The 21,248-nt window shown below is 44.3% G+C and overlaps 1 protein-coding gene across 2 annotated transcripts in view; it reads right to left on the bottom strand.

The window, feature by feature from the left end:
• The window catches only part of ubl3a (ubiquitin-like 3a), a 32,427-nt gene that overhangs the window by 10,311 nt on the left and 868 nt on the right, over positions 1-21,248 (bottom strand). Inside the window, exon 1 of one of the 2 annotated variants that reach the window (XM_035624800.2) lies at positions 9,899-9,921. The exons of the other annotated variant lie outside the window; for it this stretch is intronic. Within the exon in view, the coding sequence (XP_035480693.1) occupies positions 9,899-9,904 (6 nt within the window). The 5' untranslated portion in view covers positions 9,905-9,921. Of the gene's footprint in view, positions 1-9,898; positions 9,922-21,248 lie in introns of those variants that run through there. 2 annotated transcript variants of the gene reach the window in all.

Raw genomic sequence — 21,248 nt, 5'->3', positions numbered from 1 at the left:
AAGCCTAAGGCAAGGATTTGTAATCTCAGAGTCTCTGTGAGTGAGTGTGCCCAACAGTGTTGGGAGTGCTGCATTACTGCAATCAGTTTTGAGGCACTTTCCCAAACTTATTTATCATTTCTATTTTCCTTCCCCACAATGATGTCTCCTCAACATTTATTCTAAAGCCTAACACATTACTAACTGAAGATAAATGTACCAGCTGAGCTGTTTTTTTACCCCCTGGCAACCAGGGAGATGTTCACAATAGAATAAGTTACATTTTCACTTTTTGCTATGTTTACGTCACATCACCAACAGTCAACTTTACTTTTACAAGATGAATGAAAACTCCAAACTCCAAGCTGCATTTTAAGAAGCTTGTGGGAGATGCCTTTGTACCATTTATGATTCCTTGATGAAACTCTCCCCGACTACATAAACACAACGTGTGCAGGCTCAAAATGAAAAATAAAATGACAATAATCTGGCTCCTGTAATCACTCACTTTTGTGTTAGTGTGTCTATAACTCGTAGTCTGGATGACGTACAGATAGGAACAGGGACAGGTACAGAGGGAACCTGGAATTTCTGTCTTCTTAACAAGCACAATAACATTCATCATAGGGTTTAACACGATAAACAGAGACATATAAGACATATACTTCAGGAGTCAAAACAAAGTTGGCATGTGTTTGTAGGCTACCCAAATATAGCTTTGGTGTCGAGACACATAAGCACATGCACATGGCACAAACATCTGCCTCACAGGAGTCAGCCAAGGCAACGCATCAGACCTTTCCACTGCAGTAAGGATGTAGAAATGCACCGTAGGGCCTTGACCTAGCCAAAGTTTGCTTATTATTGACTTAACAATCTTTATAGGGCACTTATCTGTAATGGCTAATGTGTCATGGTTTGTTTCGACCTACTTCACCCGCAGTTTGTAATATGCAACAAGCACCATCTGCTGGTTCCACGAAATATGGAGAGAACAGGTGAACGAATGAAAGGTTGAAGACCGATCGATCATTTGTGGAAGTAAGTCGTGCTCTCCAAAGCTTTTTTTTTCTTCATCCTCACACAAATTTTCCCTTTTTTTGTTGTTTTTCAAGCGAAAGGAAAGCTCCAGACAAGCCGCTGGACTGATCAATTCAAACTCCGGATCGTGCCCACAGTCGCGCTCTGCTGGTTGCCATGCCAACACTCATGGTAACCAGGGCGCTAGTTAGTCATCTCTGCTGTTTTATGCACGTACACCATGCGAAAAGCCTTCTCAGACCATGCTCATGTAATCGGTCGTTAAAAAATAATAATGCACCATAACATTGTAAAAAGTCAGACAGGTCTGACGTAGGATTACAGGTACTTTGGTACTTTTGTCAACAATGAAGCATCATTTTTCTGTAATTTTTCTGCTGTTGTTCTTCTGAACAGGACATTTGGAACATGCTAAATACTGTACATGACAGGTGTAGTAAATGGTGACTGAGGTTACAACTATCCGACCCAGCTGATAAGGCTCTAGGGGCTTCTCTTAAAAAAAAAAAAGGGTACTGGATATATTTATAGCTTTGTCAATATATTGGCTGTAATACATACACTTGGTTACACTTGGCTACTAACGGAGGTGTGTTCACTGTCTCTTTGACCAGTCTTATATCTTTAGATTTGTAGATACACGTTTTATGAAGCCGTTCACTGTGGCAGCATGTGTACATCTGTTTTATACATTTCACGGTTCCTGTTACAAGGGTTGATGCTTCAGCTTCTATGTTTGGCTCGGCATGGCTGAAGTGTGAAATGTCAGCTTTGATTTCAGGGTGGTTAAGTTTTGTGACATGACTAACGGACAAACAACAGATCTTTTCTTCAAACAGATTGTTTGTTTTTTGCGTCTGTTAAAAGAAAATGGTCCTGTGGGTGTTTCTGCTCCAATCTTTCCGGCACAGCGGACGTCCCAATGGCTTCAGCATCTCTCTACTACTTAACACTTTAATTTTTATCCTCAGAGGCCGGGGGTATTTTCAAGGAATTGAGACAGCAAAACCTGTCGTACAAAAAACATAATACAATTACAATGGCACAGGATGAGGCATTATTATTGGTTTCATTCAAATTTTAATTATGAAACCGCTTGCATTTTCAGGCATTTTGCAGCTTCACCAAGTGTGTTCCCTAAAAGCCATGTCAAAAAATTGTTTAATATGCGGCGCCATCTAAAATCTTAAAGCAGATGTATTTAATGTTTTCATCCTAACAATGAATCTCACTGTCACCGATTCTCATGGCGTCGTTTTCAGCAACGTACGGCAGCTGTTTTCAGAGAAAAAGCTCTAAAGACCCACAGACAACATTAGCTCCTTTCCGGTCAACATAGCCGCGTAGCAGCTAAAGAGCAGGACATTTCTCTCAGGAGTTCGTAGAGATCAAACACACAGATGAACGAGAGAGAAGTTTGGACAGAAACAAGACGCCAACTGAGTTATGTTGCTCTGTAACTGCTGGATGTGTTTCCCAAAGGTCGCTGTCCAGAAAGTCAGTTGTGGCAGGTTTAATGTTTGAAAAAGTAGAAACACGATAACGACGGCCTTTAACATTTTGGTCTTGACGGCACGACCCTGTTGCCCGGAATCAAATCCCAGAAACATTTTCTCTCCTGCGGTTTCCTTGTTTCTGTGCAAAGAGAGCGTCCTGGTCAGCGGACATGAAGCCCAGGCCTTCTTCTTCCCCGTTGAGCTCTATTACAGCCATTAATGATTAAAGAGAGTGTCTACCGTCGGAGAGATTGTAAGAGCCAACGCCGCAGACCTTTCTGCACTCTCTGGTGCCGCTCGTTAACTTCCTGTGGCACGGGCGTCTAATGGGCTACATTACAGGTCTAATAGCATTTGCAAATGAAGGTTTCTGTAGCATCAAACATTCGGAGGCAGATTAACTGCACCGAGTAAAGTGACCGTCCACTTACAGCTCTCATGCAAAGAGTGCTTTAATTATTGCGGAAACCCCGTTATTTGACATTGACTATCTTTGCATTTCAATGTGGTTTCCTTAAAAGATTAACAATAACCCTTCATTGGCCTGAAAGCGTTGGGTGAGCCGTCATTATTTCACTGCTGCCGTTTCAACACTGGTTTTGGGGGAACCAGGATAAACTGAACAACAAAATACTACTCGTATTTCTCCCCAAGCCCTCGCCCTTTTGTACTGTCATTCAAAGAGTCCTATGCTTTGATATGCTGACGTCCTCATCACAGCCAGAATCCAGTCCTGCTCCTCTCTTTTGCTTCCTGTCACACAAGCATGATCAGCTGTTACAACAGCACGCCAGCGGGCAGCGTCCCTGACAGCTCTCTGCTTTCCATCCCCTCTCTTCGTCGCCCCCTTCTCCCTGTAAAACTGCAGATAACCCTTTAATCCATCAGCTGCTTCTCCTCTCTCCCCAAACAGGTAGCGCTCGCTTTCATGCTGTCATCTCCCCCCTCCCAGTGCCGTCTCTGAAAACTCGCCTCGCTCAACTCGCTCACACACGCCCAGGGTTGCATTTCTCCCTCCTGACAGATGCCAGGGTAAGTGCGTTTGATCAAACATTCTTCATGTGGCTTCCTCCTCTGTGATCAGAGCCGTCACGAGAGGCTAACGCAAGTTTATTACCTTGCATGCCAGCCTCCTGCCACTCCCTCACCGCCATGTCCTCACATTTCAAAATGGCCGTTTTAACTTCCCAGGGCCAACTGAATTAACATGCCAAAGAAGAAGTTGACAATTGTACGTTATCCACGTGCAACCAACACATGGATGGGATACTGTGTGTGGGAGCAGCGAGATCAACGGCGTTACAGTGCGACGTCATGAGGCGAGAAAGTGTGAAGGTGCCACCACACAATGCAGAGTGAGCTAACGGAGTAAAGAGGTTCGAGCCCGTCTAAAATTTTTACCCAATAGCAGTTCTATCAGCTTTGACCTGTTTGGCTGCACTCATGTGAAACCCATTTCCTGTTTCCACAACAAAAACAGGAAAACCACATTAACAAGTTACAGAATGTCGGCACAATGGTGTCAGCTGTGGAGAAAAATTAAGATACTAGTGAATATAAACGGCACAAACCGAATGTCAGCAGAGCAGGTTGACATTCTTAGACACCCTTCACTTTCTTGCCAAGAGTTAAATGAGAAGGGCGGCCCGACGGCCTTCCAAGAAACATTTTATATGGGCAGAGTCTGGCTAGCTGTTTCCCACTGTTGTCAGTTTTTATGCTAAGCTAGGCTAAGCTAAGCCAATTGGCTGCTGCAGCTTTAATACATTTAGTGTGGCATCAGTCATGCAAGTGTCAGCAGGAAAGAGGATCAAATTGTCAAACCATTACTTCAACATGAAACGTGTGAGGATTTGGAATCTCAAACAGAGACGGTGTCGGTGGATCAGCCAAACTTGACTTTACTCTCCACATACATTGATGGCACATTCTTTTGTAAGACGGAGAAAACAGGTGTGACTTTTGCTCCGACAGCTGAGGTCACAGTCGACAGTCTCCCTCACCACAAGTTCCTGATTTTGACGTCAACTGTGAAAAGCAAACATGCCAGTACATGTGTACACATCGGAAGATGTTCATGTTTCTAACTGAAAATAAAGGACAAAAGCTCACACACACAAATAGTACACTGTACAAACTCCGACATATTTGAATGTAAACGATGCACATTTAGCATTTGTATGTATTGCATATAAACTGTTTAGTAGTCTTATTTTATTCTTTATTCTGTGCATTATTTCCTGTTTTCCAGAGACGAAAGCAAACTCCATTGCAAATTGGTAATAAAGTCGTAAACTCACTACCAATCTATGCACATTACTGAGACACATATAAACGCAAACAGCCGGCACACAAAACCACGCTGCATCAGCAGCATCAACCACAGGCTGGAACAATAAAAAATTTGGGTCACATTTTAATCTTTGGTCAAAAGTGTGGCAGGCCCACCTTTAGTAAAGACCACTACAGCCTGTGGTGAATTAGGAGTGAGATTTAAAAACACACCACACATTACAGTACTATACAGTATCCCTGGTAAGGACTGAAAAGTGGCAGCAGGTATTAGGCCACACGACACTAACCACCATATTTTCAAGACACACAAACATACACACACACTTGCCAGTTACTGATAATTAAAGAATGCAATGGCCATGCTCTGCCAACAGTCAAATTCATTTCCCAAAGATTAATTAGCGGCTCTAATTTATGACACAACTTCAACCCTACGTGTTGCTCCAAGCGTGGGACACATCTCTCCAAATTCAAACTGGCCTGTTATTGGAAGTCTTGAAGTGCGACGGGCCGTCAGAACAGATTAGGAAGACCAGTGTCTGGCAGCAACTCGACTCTTCACGTTCATTTGTCTATAGGATGATTGTCCACAAATAGGCAACACGAGTAGTAAGGACACTATATAAAAGTCCAAAGAAAATGGAAGTGAGAAGGAAAGTCATTTAGCAGAAAAAGACGGCCGTTCCGCTTCGAGATTTTAATCACACTTCCCAGTGTCTAAAAGCGTCCACAACAGTTTAGGGTTGAAGACATCCACAACATCAGGCTCTGCCGTCCTCAACAAAACCCCAGTAAATACTTTCAGTGACAGTGAGAAATGAAATATATAATAGGCAAAGACAGCAAGACATGAGAACACAAAAGAACAAACCTTAATAAACCAAGAAGGGAAGTGGACCAACAGAAAAAGACAACAGAGATTTGCAGTGTCCTGTATCACACAATCACCACCAAAGCGCTGATGCTGTACAGACACCACGATAGTGATGACGGGGGCTGATGCTACGGGAGGACAGAGGAAACGCTGACACTTCTGGAGGCGAGCCCAAGGGACAGAGGGAGGAAATGAGAGTGCGACAGGGAACGGAGAGAGACTCAAAGAGGATTCAAAGAGGGAACAGCGAAGGTCAGAGAGAGAGAGAGAGACGGCGACAAGAGGAACCGTGAGGGTGAATGAAGCAATGAAATCCACTAAGCTCTTCTGATTATCCGCTAACTATTTGGTGTTTTTACATTTACATACTTTTGCATATTGATTAACACAAATAGTAGTGCTGCACACTCAAAAATGTCTGCTGGTGGTGCAGTGGCGTGGCTGCGGAGGCTCTGCTCTTGAAGCTGTGGGCCGAGACGTGAAATTGCTCTTCGATGCGTCAATCGATTCTCCTCTCATCCCCTCCCCGTCAGCGTCTAGACCGTCTGTCCCTCTCTCCCAGTGAAACATGAGGCAAGAGAGGAGACAGAGAATGACAGGGTGCTAGACAATGAAATAAAGACGCATCATCACTGGTTGCGCAAAAAAAACCTGAAAAAGAAACAATGTGAGGAAGTTGAAGGCTTGAAAACTGTGTGAAAGAAAAAAGGAAATGGACGACTGTTTTGAAACTCTTCTCTGTGTAGTTCTGGCTGCGGGAAGGGCGTCTGAAAAACCCTTCCTGAAACCATTCCTTTCCCAAAATCTGAATTTAATTTTCGTAAAAACCCACAACCTGACTCTGACTTCCACCTCAGGCAGTGATTGGTCAGCTGTGTGGAGGAGACAAAGTAGGCTTGTACGGTTTGAACTTTGCACCCAAGCTCTCTTATTTCATTCCTCATTTTTCATGTGTCAAAATGGGAGTTCACTATTAATGCAAAAATGTGCACATATAATTGATACCGTGTCTTTCGCTGTGACCGCGGGCTCTTCACTCCGCCTGCAGGTGTGGTAGTATGGAAACGACTAAAAAAACTTGTGTTGATGAGGTCAAACAGACACGTCATCCAAAGTAGTTATTTCGGAGAATAACACAAAGCGTAAGCCTCCTTCTGACATCCAAACCAGATTTTTCACTTTCCAACTCACTCTCATTTACCAGCACACTGAAGAGTTACATGATGTCAAAAAATCCACCCTGACCTAATTTACCAGCACAATGGATGGTAACATTCAGTCTTTTGTGTCTGGTAAATGGGGAGAAAATTGACTGTTGGCCGGGAGACGGAACGAAAAACTGAAAACTGCTTCAGGGAAGGCAGCGGAGGCCCCGGAAATCTGTTCATTCTAGATAGTTCTTTTAGGATAAATGTTCACCCAAAACTGCTAAACCGTTTGAATGTAAATGTAATCAATACAGCCTTCACTAAGACCAAGCAAATACTACTGTTGGTTTACAAAGCACTGAATGGTTACTGAAAGGGCCAAAATACATTGCTTAACTTCTGCTTTGCTACGAACCAGCCAGACCTGTCAGATCATCTGGGACAGGTCTGCTCTCTGTTCCCAGAGTCAGACCTAGACATGGAGAGGCAGCGTTCAGTTTCTATGCTCCACATATCTGGAAATAACTCCCAGAAAACTGCAGGTCTGCTGCAACTCGTGATCTTTTAAACCAAGTCTGAAGACATTTCTGTTTGCCGCTGCCTTTCAGTAAATACTATCTATGCATTTCTTGTATTGCACTGTAACTTTTATCACCTGTCTTATTCTACTTTAACATGTTTTTATTTTAATTTGATTTTATCTGTTTCTTCCCAATGCTTTTAATGTTTAAGGTAATGCACTTTGAAATGCCTTGTTGTTGAAATGTGCTTTACAAATAAACTTGCCTTGTAATTAGGGTGCCCATCTCGTGCTTTTCAGGTTTTGCCCTTTGCCTTTGTTTGTCCTGTAGCTTTTTTGTTTGCTATGTTTCAAAGGCCAGGCCAGAAAACTGCTGCTGAAAACACCTTGTTTGCATTCCTTACTGTATTTCTATAAAGCACCAGCATCACCAAGTAACATGTAACGTGCGAGCCTTCCGACTAGTTTGGCTCAAATTGGTTCGGCAGTGCCGACACTACTGTTACCATGGCTACGCTGGTGTTCACAGCTGATTGGGAGAAGCCTCTGGGTAAAGGGGAGTGATTATTCTGACACAAGCTCTAAGCTATTGACCAATCGATCACAGCAGAGTAGGCCAGCTGATCAATCAGAGCAGACTGCGGGCCAAGGGCTTAAAATAAAATCATGAAGCTGTTAATGTCCAAAATATGGGCACACAAACCTGTGCTACTTTGACTTTGTGCCAGATGTTGCTTTGTTTCTGGTTGTCTCAGTGTAGCCGAGTTTCCTCCCGCCCCGTCGCCTACATTCTACCTGTTTAGGAACTCCGCAAAGTGACCCACAGACGCACTAACTCAAAGGCCAACAGGCCACATGCCAGCACGCTGCTGGTGGGAAGGGACCACACACACACAGGGCTGATGATCTTTGATGAAAGGACCTCCTGTCTTCTTCCTACCATTTGCTCTGCAGCAGCCCTGTGTCTTCACTCCTCCTCTCGCTCGACTCCACTCCATCACAGGGTGTTTCACCGGTGTGGCTTCCTCCCCACGCTTTCCTGACCCCCGCTTTGTAAAAGCCCTGGAGTCAAATGAAGCGTCCCCATGCTGTTCTCCCTCACTCCCACCCAAGAGAACTACCTACCCTGCGGTGACCTCTGCCTTCCCCTGTCTACCCCCCTTCCTCCTTCCTCCGCTTCCACAAACACATCCCCACCCCCCATCCTCTTCCCTTGGTGGTCTCCCTGGCAGTGTGTAGATGATGCCCTGTAGTCAGGATTAGCTCGATTTATAACCTTTCAGGTTGTCCTTTTCAAGCGCGTGCTTTTCCATGTTTTGTTCTTCTTTTTTTTCCTGTGCAACTAAAATAGGATACTGGAATCTATTTCCTCTTCACAGATAAATTGATTTCATCTATTTTTACATTCACAGCTCAATTGACAGAGAAATGGGGGCTTATGTGAAATATGAAAATGATGCTGAACTGATAAGTTAACTGATTAAAGTCAATCCCCAGAAAATAATTAGGATATGTTTTATGTTTCAGATCCCCAAAAATGTAAGAATTATTCACTTTATTCTGCTGATTTCATATTAAAAATCTTTCGGTTTTGGACTGCTGGGCAGACATTTTGTCACAGCAGTCTCCCTTTGCTCTGGGAAATTGCTGTGAAACTTCTTCATCAACATAAAGTCTTGAAAGGATAAACTGATGGAATATAGTGGGTGAGTGAGCAAGAGAAGGAGGAACGGCGGTTACATTCACTACACTGCAATTCCCTTTCTCCTTCTGAAAAGAGCACTGCCCTGCAGTCACGACTCACGTGATGACGCGTGTGTGTGTGTGTGTGTGTGTGTGTGTGTGTATTGGAAAAAAAATGTGTCCACATGTATGTGTATGAGAAAGAGAGAGAGAGAGAGAGAGAGAGAGGGGGGCACACTGATAGAGACTGCTGGCAAGCTAAAACGTCCTCTGTGCTGAAATTCACCAGATGGCACTGGACAGAAACAACCAGGGGTATTATTACCACACACACACACACACACACACACAAACACACACACACAGACATGCACGCACGCACATGAACATGCACACACTCGCAATTTCGAGGTCTACTCGGGAATGAAGCAGCATGCAGTGACAGGAATAGATGCAGGTTTCTACGCATTTGAAATAGTGAACATAACAAACACAAACAAGTTTTACAAGCAAATTTCCATCCAGAGTCTCCAGGTAGCTTACACCTAAAACACTAACAGGAATATAAGTCACACACAATTACAATAAAACGCTCAACCCAACTTTTAAAGCCGGGCAAAAGGCACTTACGTTTCCAGAGTTGCTCATTTTGGTGCAAAGAGTAGGTGCATTAGAGATTATAACACAGAAACGACACCATGCGATCCTTTATAATATAACTAGTGCAGTGCCCGTTCCAAGCGGTATTGCTGCTTTTCAAGAATTGTTCGTACAAACAACTTCACACTTGACACTGTGTGTCTTTCTTAGGTTCTGCGCAATACACATCAACCACATCAGTCGTGTAATCTGACATAATCACCTCCATCGAGCACTTTGCGGCCAAAGAAAGTTTGGTTGTGGTCAGTAAAGGTTCCCATCGTTGTAGTGAACTGTTGAGATGAAGACACACTGTGGACGTAAGATAAGACGTGTTCGACGCGGTGCACAGACTTCCGTTGAGGCGCTGCCCCGCCCCCACTACTGCACAGCAGGCAGAGCGCTGTTCGCCTGTTTAATCAAAGCTTATTAATATTGAAAGTATCGCACCAAATTCGACACTGCACTTCCTTTGGCCCTTGACAATACACACTCCCAAGTGTGCAGCCGATAAGATTGAACGGTTCTTGAGATTTGCGAGCCACAGTTGGCTGCAACATACATGAAATTATACCCCAAAAATACACAAAATTATCTTTGTGATAACTGCAAAGTTCACTTTGTGATATGACTTTGCTGAAAATGTGTGTATTCAGCTCTAAGGTTATCTTAAAGGCAGTTTATGGTGTTGTCGTATAAGAGCTACTATTTGGTGCATTTATTGTATCGCAGAACTCTGGCTATACCTCGATAATTAGAGAGAGAGAGACAGAGAGAGAATACATCATCTAGATTCACATTCAAGAAAAAATCTTTTAATTATCAAAACAGACAAGAACTTTGTGTGCGGCGAACATCTGTGTTTGCAATTCGTAAGGCCTGCATCTATAGCGGCTTTCTCAGTGTTTTATTGTTAGTTTTTTTCCATTGTAGTCATTGTAGATCTGATTAAGCCACTGGTTGTTTGTGTTGTGCAAGGCAGGAAGAAGGCAGCCTCACTGGGGACACAGTGGAGGAAACCAGTTCCACTCTGGGGGGAGGGGGATCTCTAACAAACATTGTTCTACACCGAGGCAGAAAAAATATCATCAGACGAGGGGGTGGGGGGTGTTTACCGGAAGCTCTGTTGCCAGTTGCGTCACCATAATCAAGAGGTTTCCCGGGAAAACAAGGCACCTTAAAGGTTGAGACCACTTTGTACACGGAGTAGACCGTGGCTCCGCAGACACAGCCCTGTTTATTCAACACGTTACCTTTTTCGATTAATCATTGGGCCTCAATGGTTCTTGTGAGCTTTAAATTACGCTGCACTATGAACTGTAACTGTACTCAGATCAGCTGACTGCGCAATTATGTGCCAAGGTAAATGGAAGTCAGCTAAAATTAGCAAAAAATATATGCCAGCCTTACTCACACACATAAACATCCCAAGCTTTCAAAACCCACACTGGATACGAATATAGAGTCAGTGAGTGCCACTGTTTTGTTCCTCAACTGTTTATATATTCAAATATCTAGCTCAGAGAAGCCACTTCACAGAAATCTCACTTTCGAAACTATAGGTGAATATCTGGTGTCCTCTGCGTAATCAAACTTCTGTTTCTTCCCTTACAATAAACCAATACATCCTCATTACAGGCAATCCAGGAAAAAAAAATAGATGAAAAGCCCCTAATCATTCCAGTGCAAGGTCCAATGCTTCATTACTGCTCGCTCATTCAGATAAGATCACACACACACACATGCACATGAAACACACACACACACACACACACAACCCCTGCTGCGATCATTCTAGATATTTATAGTCAGAGTGCTCCGTAGCATCCAACGTGCAGTGACAAATTTGTGCAGGACAGCATGAAGGCCAAACATACCCCACACACACACACACACACACACACACACACACACACACACACACACACACACACACACACACACACACACACACACACACACACACACACACACACTTCCCTCATCTTGGAGCTATATCGTTAACTCTTTGGGGACCTCGGCCTCATCATCTCTCTCTCTCTCTCTCTCTCTCTCGCTCTGTATCTGTGTGAATATCAAAGAATCAGAAAAGGCTAATTGCCTTCTTTACCATCCAGCTCCCTGCATCACCCTTTCCAACAAATTTCACTTGACACTGTAAGCTTTACACTGCCTCAGCATTAGGATCAGAATCACTCTACATCACGATAAATACACTGGAGTTTGCCTCGGATTGCTCAGAAAGTTAAGATATGAGAAAATGAGAAGGATTACTGCCATCTATACTGTTCACGTATGTGGCAAACTCACTAAAAGCCTCGACACGGACCAGCTGAGGATTAGGGCTCTAGTTTAGATGGTGCTTAGTAGATACGAGACACACATGTTTCTGAGATGGTTACCTAGCAACCGTTGCTCCGCTACAAGTCAGATGATAGAGTTGTTACGGAGTCGCTTCGTCCCCCTTTCTGTTGAATTCTTCTTTAAATATTGTCCTCAATGTCACTTTACACAGAAACAATACAGCTTGACATGGAGAACGTAAAGATCCTATAGCTTTATATAATGGCCTCAAGTATTAGTAACCTCAGCTCTGTTTCAGTATGACATGGTGGAGAGCTCTAAATATCACAATACCCATGAGGTTATTATGGTATTTGTGTCAGTTCACCCTGGACAGGTCGGCAGTGTATCACAGGGCCAGCACACACAGTTAACAGGAGACTCCAAAATACCCATAGACGTGAACGTCTGCGTGAATGGTTGTTGGTCTAAGTACTTCACACAGAGCCACAGTCAGAAAGGTTCAAACCCAGAACCTTATGCTGAGGTGTGTCAGCACTAACCACATCCAAAACCCACTCTCTTCACTTTTAGCTCTGAACAACTTTGTTAATGAACAACTTATTCCTCAGACATTTGAAAGACATCAATTAACCACCAAAATTAACAGATTAATTGATTGCGAAACAACACTTAGTTAATATAAGCTACGACACCATGAAGAAAGTCACGCTGTTCCAGAATCACGCCAGGTCCAGGTACAAAAGCTTCGCCGTACCATCTACATTCGCCAAAGCATGAAAGAAGTAAAGTCTCTAATTGGGCAGCCACAGCAGAGTTAAGGTCTGTGTTAGAGGCTTGAAAGTGAGGGCCGGAGGCCGGCTGATCCCGTTGGAACATCCGGCGGATGGGGCTTGACCTTTGGTAGACTGCTCTCTGCGGCTCGTGTGCGCCTGGGACCTGAAGAGTCTCAACATTGACCCACTAATTCCCTCAGTAAGTATATTTTCCGTCTGACCGCGCTGGCACAGGACGTTCAAATAACGGGACTGATTTAAACGCTGATTTAGAAATGGCAGCATGGCCCCGAAATGTGTCAGGAAGAGGGACAGTTGACTCTTGCTAGCTGGCTGCTGTGACGCACTCACTCACACACAAGCACTCACTCTCACACACGCACTCACACACGCACACGCACACGCACACACACACACACACACACACACACACACACACACACACACACAGTCTATGCTGGCAAGGAAAAGCTTTAGTATAAATGTCCCCTCGGCTGGAAATTGTTTCCAGTCCAGCTGAAAGGCTCCTTTTATTGAGCTAGTCAAACACCCCCCCAAACAAACACACACACACACACACACACACACACACACACACACACACACACACACACACACACACACACACACACACACACACACACACACACACACACACACACACACACACACACACACACACACACACACACACACACACACACACACACACCTCCCTATCCCCTCCTCTCCTACACACACACACACTCTTTCTACTCAACATTAAGAGACGTACAGAGAGGAGAGGGTGTGTGCGTGTCTTTTTTCTTCACTTGAGTGCTTTTGTTTTGCATCTATTTAAATTATATAGAAAGGAAAATTGCAGCCATACACTGAAGCTTTGTTCAAAGTTCCCTTTCCTGTAACATCCTCTGAATGCCAAATTACATCGAAGACACGAGACTGCAAGATGCCCGTGTTTGTCAGTGCAATTAATGCCCGGTGAAAAACTGAAATTGATACATGCACATGCACCGAGCGCACTGATTGAGCACATTAATTCTGCAGAATTCCCATTAGAGCCTCATCATCTAAAAGGAGCACGTACAGCTACTAGCGGGAGCGACTCCGTGTTTGCATTCATTTACATGAGTTGGAGTTGCTGACTGACAAAATGTCTGAGTAGAATATTTGACAGCATGTCACTCGGATTACGAGGAAATTGTGATTATACCTTTCCTTCTAGAAGAGGAGACTTTTTCGAGGAAAAGTGCAGCAATGACTGTGACCATTTCACAGCCCAGGGAACAGGGTTTCTGTTCCTCTTCTCTGTTTCTTAATTCAGTCAATTTAATTTCTTCTGTATCAGGAGGCAGTAACTCATCTTCTCCTTTTTTTTGTTCTTAGCAAGAAGCTGTTGTAACTTTTTTGATGACCATTGCATTCTACAATTACAAACAAACTTGGGTGTGTTTTCGGACAAAAAGAATATTGTACATTTTGTATTTCACAATCAGAAATATATCTTCCTACTCATCGTTTACAAGGTTTTAAACAGCATCATGCCTATAGGACTTATTTTCAATAAATGTATAATCCAAGGGAATAAATGAACAAATAACATTAAAAGAAAGAAAGAAAGAAAGAAAGAAAGAAAGAAAGAAAAAGTCAAAAGAATTCACCATTTATTTTCTGGCCGCTCAGACTCAACAGAGGGAACACAAGGAACCAAATTTAGGTTGCGCAAGTGGACACGCACAAACGTCATTATACAATGAGAATGGCCTTTTGGATCCAGTTTAGTTTGTGCTGGTGTCTGACGCCAAAGTGCGCCTGGGAGGGTGTTACTCCATTTGCAAACACGTCAGTCACTGCAGGAAGAACCGGTTGTTCTCCTGCGGGTTTTCTCTATGCAAATCCTGGCACGCATAAATACATAGACAAAGCACAGACACACATACCTGAACAGTGGCTGTAGGCTTACAGAGGATAGTTAGGGATTAACTTTGTCATCTGACAGCCTGCACATTACTCACACTCACACACCTACTGGTTTATGCCAATGCTCTGACTCTGTAACACTTGGCATAGGAGCTGTGGAGCATCCTCCGTGGACTTGAGGTGTCCAGCAGGTGCTGCAGACTAGAGAGACCACTGCTTCCAGAGACACGCAGCACACACAACAAGTGCTCATTCACTTTCAAGAGAGATGGGGAGCCGGAATCAATAGTGCAGAGCAGGAGTTTACCCTTGAACAGGGACCACGGCCCTCCTCCCCTCCCCACCCTCCAAAAGAACAGTGAAGTAGTTCAACACATTCCTCAGCCTGAGCAGAGCCATACCTGCCAACAATGACTGCCGAAAAGAGGGGGAATTTCCAGCAGAATAAGCTCTGATCCCAACATGCTCACACAGACGCTTTTTTTATTTTTCCTCCTCAGGAGCCCTCTGGATTACTCGCAGGGCCCATCAGAAAAACAAGAACTATCGGCCAGAGTGACGTGATTGCGATTGAATCTTTTATGCTTTGCTTTGGCGAAAATGTTTCTCTTGCCCAAAATATACAGTCAACAGAAACGAAGGGATCTAGTTTTGACTTGATTTCTCAGTGCAAACATCCCAGTTGAGGTAACGGCTTGATTGAGACATCTACATGCGTCCAAATGAACAAAGTTTAAATGAGTTCTTTGGTGGATTCGAAAAAAACATGGAAACTGGAAACATTTGTTGTGTTTTTTTACTGAGCCCCCGCGACTGCTATCAGTGCCACACAATCTTAGCACACACCACCTTCCTTTGTTGCACTGTGTTGGCACAGGAAACCAGGTTTGGTAGCTGCCTAGTTCCGCGATGATTACGACCCTGGCACCAGTGAAAGTAACACTGCATGTAAATGCAATGTAAAGAGGAAAACATGAAAGAGGAAGTACGCAGGATGTGTTGAGAGCTTCGCACGACTAGATCTGTGCAGCAGGGGCGTCAATATGACAAACACATAGGACACACGTGCACAGACGCATGCCACGATGAGGAACAAATGGCCAACAGTAACGACACAGTTACATAAGAGATCAATGGATGAGAGGCTTTCAATAGGACTTCCGGTCGGCGTTGCAGACACATGCATCAATACAACTGAATTAACGCTGCACAGTCACAGAGGACGGACAAAAGCTTGGCTAATACCAGCGACTGTCAATACAAATGTGAAAATGTCCCTCCTCGCAGAAAAACGCAGCAGGAATTCCACGACGCAGTCTGGAAGCACAACTCACCCATATTCAATTTATTTGTCATTCATACCAATAAAAATAAACCCCATTCAGATCTCTGATATCTATGGAGTCAACATGAAGCCATTTACCAAGTCTGCGCGTGGTCACACATCTGGTGTGGGCAGACTCCCACGCCAAGCGAAATGTTTGGGTTTGTGTCTTTTATAAACCATTATCATCATCACCAAGACCAACTGAGTTTTCACGTTATCATCATAGGTACAGCTGCTGTATTACACAACCTGTGCTTGAACTTATGAGTCATCCGTTTTTCTGAAATTAATATGAGTCGAGCACAGCTCCTGCACCTTCACAGCTCCTGACGAAACTTTCCGTGGCGCTATCTCTGACGGCCCTACATGTGACAATGTCAGAGTCGATACATCAACTCCTGCACCCAGGCGAAATGATGTAATCCTGATCTGCGACTCAGACACATGGCATCGGTAACACACACACACACACACACACACACACACACACACACTTATTCGCTGACGTGCTTCCGTCCGACTGACACTGTTGGGATTCAATGGTGTTCCCTCTCCCTGTGAACATGTCAATCAAAGCCCCGTCAGCAGCTCCGGCCCGAGGCTGACGGACGCCTGCGGTGCCCGCTCCGTCTCCAGCCACTCGGTGCCGTGCATGCTGAGCTAAGCTCAAGAGGGACGGGGACTGCCGTTTTCAGCAGCAAGGATTCCCCACCCATTGTTCTTTCATCTGTCACCCACACACCCCTGACCTCTGACCGGAACCTTTGACTCCTTTGTGTGGGTGGGTGTGCGCGTCTGTGTTTCTATGTGCCCAAAGGGAGACTCTTAACAATGTGGGAATGAACTATCAACTGCTTTTAAACCAGGAGAAGTATAATTAAGCCACACACAGAGAGAGGCGGAGATGACTCTCTTTGGCGACACACCCCAAGTATTTGGAATAATTGTTGACTAATACATAAATTGATCAACTACATATGAACTACATCGTGCTTTCCATGAGCTGCGGTCCTGGCATGGTCAAAACAATCAATTGCTTAGTTGAATGATGTCACAACAATTTTGATAATTGATTATTTTATGTCAATTCTTCAGCAAAAATTGCCACAAATTTCTCTGGTTCTAGCTACTCAAATGTGAATATTTGCTGTTTGGTTTCTTTTACAATCCTAAACTGAATATCTTTGGTCACACAGAATATGACATCACCTCGGGCTTTAGGAATTTGTAACAGGCATTTTGTGCTACGACATGATTATTGGAGAAAATCCCTGGCTGGCAGATTAATGATTGAAAGAAAAAAAAATTAAAATAATCTGCTGTTACAGCTCAAATCCCCAATATGTAGAGCGAGGAGTGAAGGAACCAAAGGAAGCTACTATCACTTGTACTAGCTTTATTAACAATGCTTCCGTCAAAGGTCTCCAGCAGCAATATCCCGCCAAATATCAGAAGACCTCACTGACTTGAAGAGTTAAGTGCAGGTGCTGTCTGTGTAGATGATTGAATGATGAAGGTCTAAGAGGTGAAACATTATCAATGAAGTCAGTAAAAGTGATTGAGTGTGCCAGATTCTTTGGTTCCTTCCCGGTCAAGAGTTTAATCAATTCAAACCACCTGATTGTAACAGATGAACAATTTCCTCAATAGGGGTTATATAAGTTCCATATACACCTCCAACGCAGCTTGACAAATACTCACCACTGCATGAATCACGAGCTGTTTGAATACTACCCACTGAGTGGCGGGATGTAGATATAACCACATATTAAAAAGATAATAATTTGAAGTGAATAGATAATTTTTCACCCGACTGGACATGAGTGTGAAGTTGTGTAAATATTGGAGCATAAAATGCTTCACTATATTTAATTTTGTATAATTACGTGGCACATAGCAACTGCTAAGGCCGTAGTAGAAAGTGGCCGAGTCATGTGCTTCTTCTCAGTGTTGGCATGTGTGTCTACCTGGATCTCCCTGTCGCCCTTGTCTGCTGTGCTGGGACATATCGAAACCGCTGATGTTTGATATTCACTCTCCGCTCCACGGGACTGGAGCATATTCATGCAGCGGAGCTTTATCTGAGCTGAGGTGCTTTATTCTTCTCCCGCTACCCTACCACTCCATCTCTCTCACACACACACACTCACATACCTGCAGTGCACCTTGACCCAGTACCTACACACACACACACACACACACACACACACACACACACACACACACACACACACACACACACACACACACACACACACACACACACACACACACACACACACACACACACACACACACACACACACACACGGGCATCTAGACTTTAGATCCAGACGTTTCTCTGTTGCCAGGGGGACCGTTTCGACCCTGTCAGCACTTCTGAGATCTGCCTGGGGCGAGGTAATTTGCCCCATCCCCATCCTTCACTCTCGAAAAAAAAAATCCCATCCTCCACTCTCGAGGGGGCATGACTATTCCTTCTCCTTTTTCCTTCTCTCATATTCATTCAGCCACAATGTTTGGCACCAGCAATCTCCTCCTCCTCCTCCTCACTCCCACTCTATACAGCCTTTATAAGTGTGTGTGCATACACTTCCACAGACCAAGAGGGGATGGGGATGGGGAGAACGAGGGGGAGGGGTGGTGCTGGGGTTGAAATCATCTGCTGCTGATTTCAACCACACAGGATGAGTTAAATGCTGATAGCTGATATTTCCCCAGATTTCCTCGGGGAACATAAGGAGCTAGTTTGACGTATGGACTGAGCTCAACCACAAAGGGAAGCAATTGCTCTGAGGATTTGCACCGGCTGAAACGTCTTAGTAATGTGCAGAAGATGACCTTTAAATGTGTTTCCGCTGCAGGCATGTTAATAACGTGAGCCTGAAGAAAGCAGCTCCGGCAAGAATATCAAACCACCATTCAGAAAAAAAAAAAAAGAAATGTCTCAGAGTTGGCAGTTGAGAAAATATTATTATTTCACTGTCGGGAGAAATGAACTTCGTGCCCGACACTGGCACAAAACGCTGCGATAATAATGTGATGCTTCCCCCACAGGGAAATACTCAAGAGCACAGATCAGGCCGAGCTATGAACCCGCTGGCAGGAATTCAGCGCGTCGCTTAAAGGCGATTCAGCAGAGGCGGCCGGCGGCTCGGACCAAACTTCGATAATATTATGCTCCAGCTCTAATACGCCAGAAAAACACTAGTGGGAGGAATATTGCGGTCGAGACTAGGGATGAGGTTCAATGAGCATTTTATCGATTCCAAATCTGCTCATTGAATCTTCTTTTTAAGTAGTTTGCTTGGCGGCAAGTGAAGACAAACGTCATTCGGCACAGTTAATGAAATACATCTCAAAAATGTTTTTGCTTCTCATCACTTTTCACACAGCTGGTCAATGTACTTGTGATTTTTGGGCCCAATTAGCAGACGACCAAGACAGTGACGCTAACAGGAAGTCTGGTGATTAACTAGCGAGGATAAATCTACGGTCGCTCCGCTGTGTCTGAAGCGTTGCAGGACTTTCACCACACATTTTGTCACTGCTCTGTGACGTTCACTAAACCTCACCTGACTCGTTCTGCTCCTCACCGGAGGCGACTGTCGAAGCCACAGAAGCTCAAGTAAAAAAGGACACAGGGAAAATTATATTCATTCTACTTTTGACATTCAGTGAATGGCATTTGAACGAATGACGTTCTGCATGCGAGCGGCACTTCACATTACCTGGGGGACAAAAATTGGCCAGAGGCCACAGAATCCGACGAGTCTGCCGAGCACTCGTTATCAAAAACGCCAGAAATTCTTATTTTGACATGTCGGCCGGAAGACATATGAATGTTTGCATAGTGAGCGCCCTCACTGCAAGTATTACATCTTGTAGCGGTCTTGTTGACTTCCAGATCCAAAATATTGGAACCTATCCCGGGTCAACGCAACCGTACACTGACCCACAACGATGTAAGGGACACACACACACACACACACACACACACACACACACACACACACACACATGCATACAGATGGTGACATAACACTGGACCTTCTATGAACGTTCTTTAGGATTCATGAGGATTTAGCGACCAGTCATAACAGATCAGAAAAGGAATGATTCGGCTCACGATTATGTCCATAATCCGTGGCATTTCCTTTGCGATTTGCAACACTTGAATGTTTTTAGCTTCAAGTGCACCACATATACCACAGAGGCCGACACACCTCTAACTTCCTCACGGCATTATTTCCGAACATCCTGACAACATAATGGAGCCGCTGTTCAGTGGGTGGGGGCTCAGCTAAACTCGGATGTGCAGGAGGACATGGGACACAGCTGGGAGATAGCTGATCTGTGCGCGGAGGGGCATATTACGCGGATTATCCTTTCTAAACATATACCTGGAGGTATTCTCGGAGACAGTGCCACCCACTGAAGCAGCAAAGGCATAAAACCCGGACAGACGGGAAAATGTCATCTCTGAGACGGGGTTAAACCCAGCTGCATGAATTTCATCTGGCTTTTTAATTAGCGGAATATGCCACGAGAGGCTGACATAAACGTTCACCGTGGGAGTTCAGCGCCGCCAGTGAAACGAGCACATAAGTTATATGAGGATAATGTCTTGTAGGTTAAAAAAATGAGTCAAGAGTAAAGGTCGCATGCATCCTCATTTTTTAAAGCACCACTATAAGTATGACATAATGTGGGGTTGGTAGCAGCAGAGCAATCACCAGTCACTGCACAGTCAAAGGCAGCGGAGGAGATCTTCCCTCCCAGCCTGCTTCCTGTGATGCTGGAGGTTTCACTTAAAATGGCAAACAGAAAAATAAAAAGACAGACAGAGAGAAGAGACAAAGCCTCTATTACAACAGATGAGAGAGAAAAACGCTGAAACTGTTCATTTTCCACCATTTCACCTTTAGTGAACATGAATCTGCTTCTTCTTCTTCTTCTTCTTCTTCTTTTTCTTCTTCTTTCGGTCAAATTAGCTTTTATTGCCACGAGGCAATGCAAACGTGTCAAGTCTTTCAGGACTCAACCACACCACAACAACAACAGTGACCCAGAGACACCGAGCGCAGACTTGGATGGATGACATGAGTCCCGAGAGGGCTGCTGCTGACTGAGCTGCATCTACTGGTGGGAGATCGATGGGAGCCAATGAACGGCCTGGAAATGCAGCATGGTTTAGGTGGTGGGAGAAAAAAGAACTCATCATGAACAGTCCAATTTGATTATTA

This window comes from Scophthalmus maximus, chromosome 2 (assembly GCF_022379125.1).
Source record: "Scophthalmus maximus strain ysfricsl-2021 chromosome 2, ASM2237912v1, whole genome shotgun sequence".
In the NCBI taxonomy this organism is placed as follows: domain Eukaryota; kingdom Metazoa; phylum Chordata; class Actinopteri; order Pleuronectiformes; family Scophthalmidae; genus Scophthalmus; species Scophthalmus maximus.
Note: the sequence above shows the minus strand (reverse complement) of the source record. Positions and strands in the feature narration are given on the sequence as shown.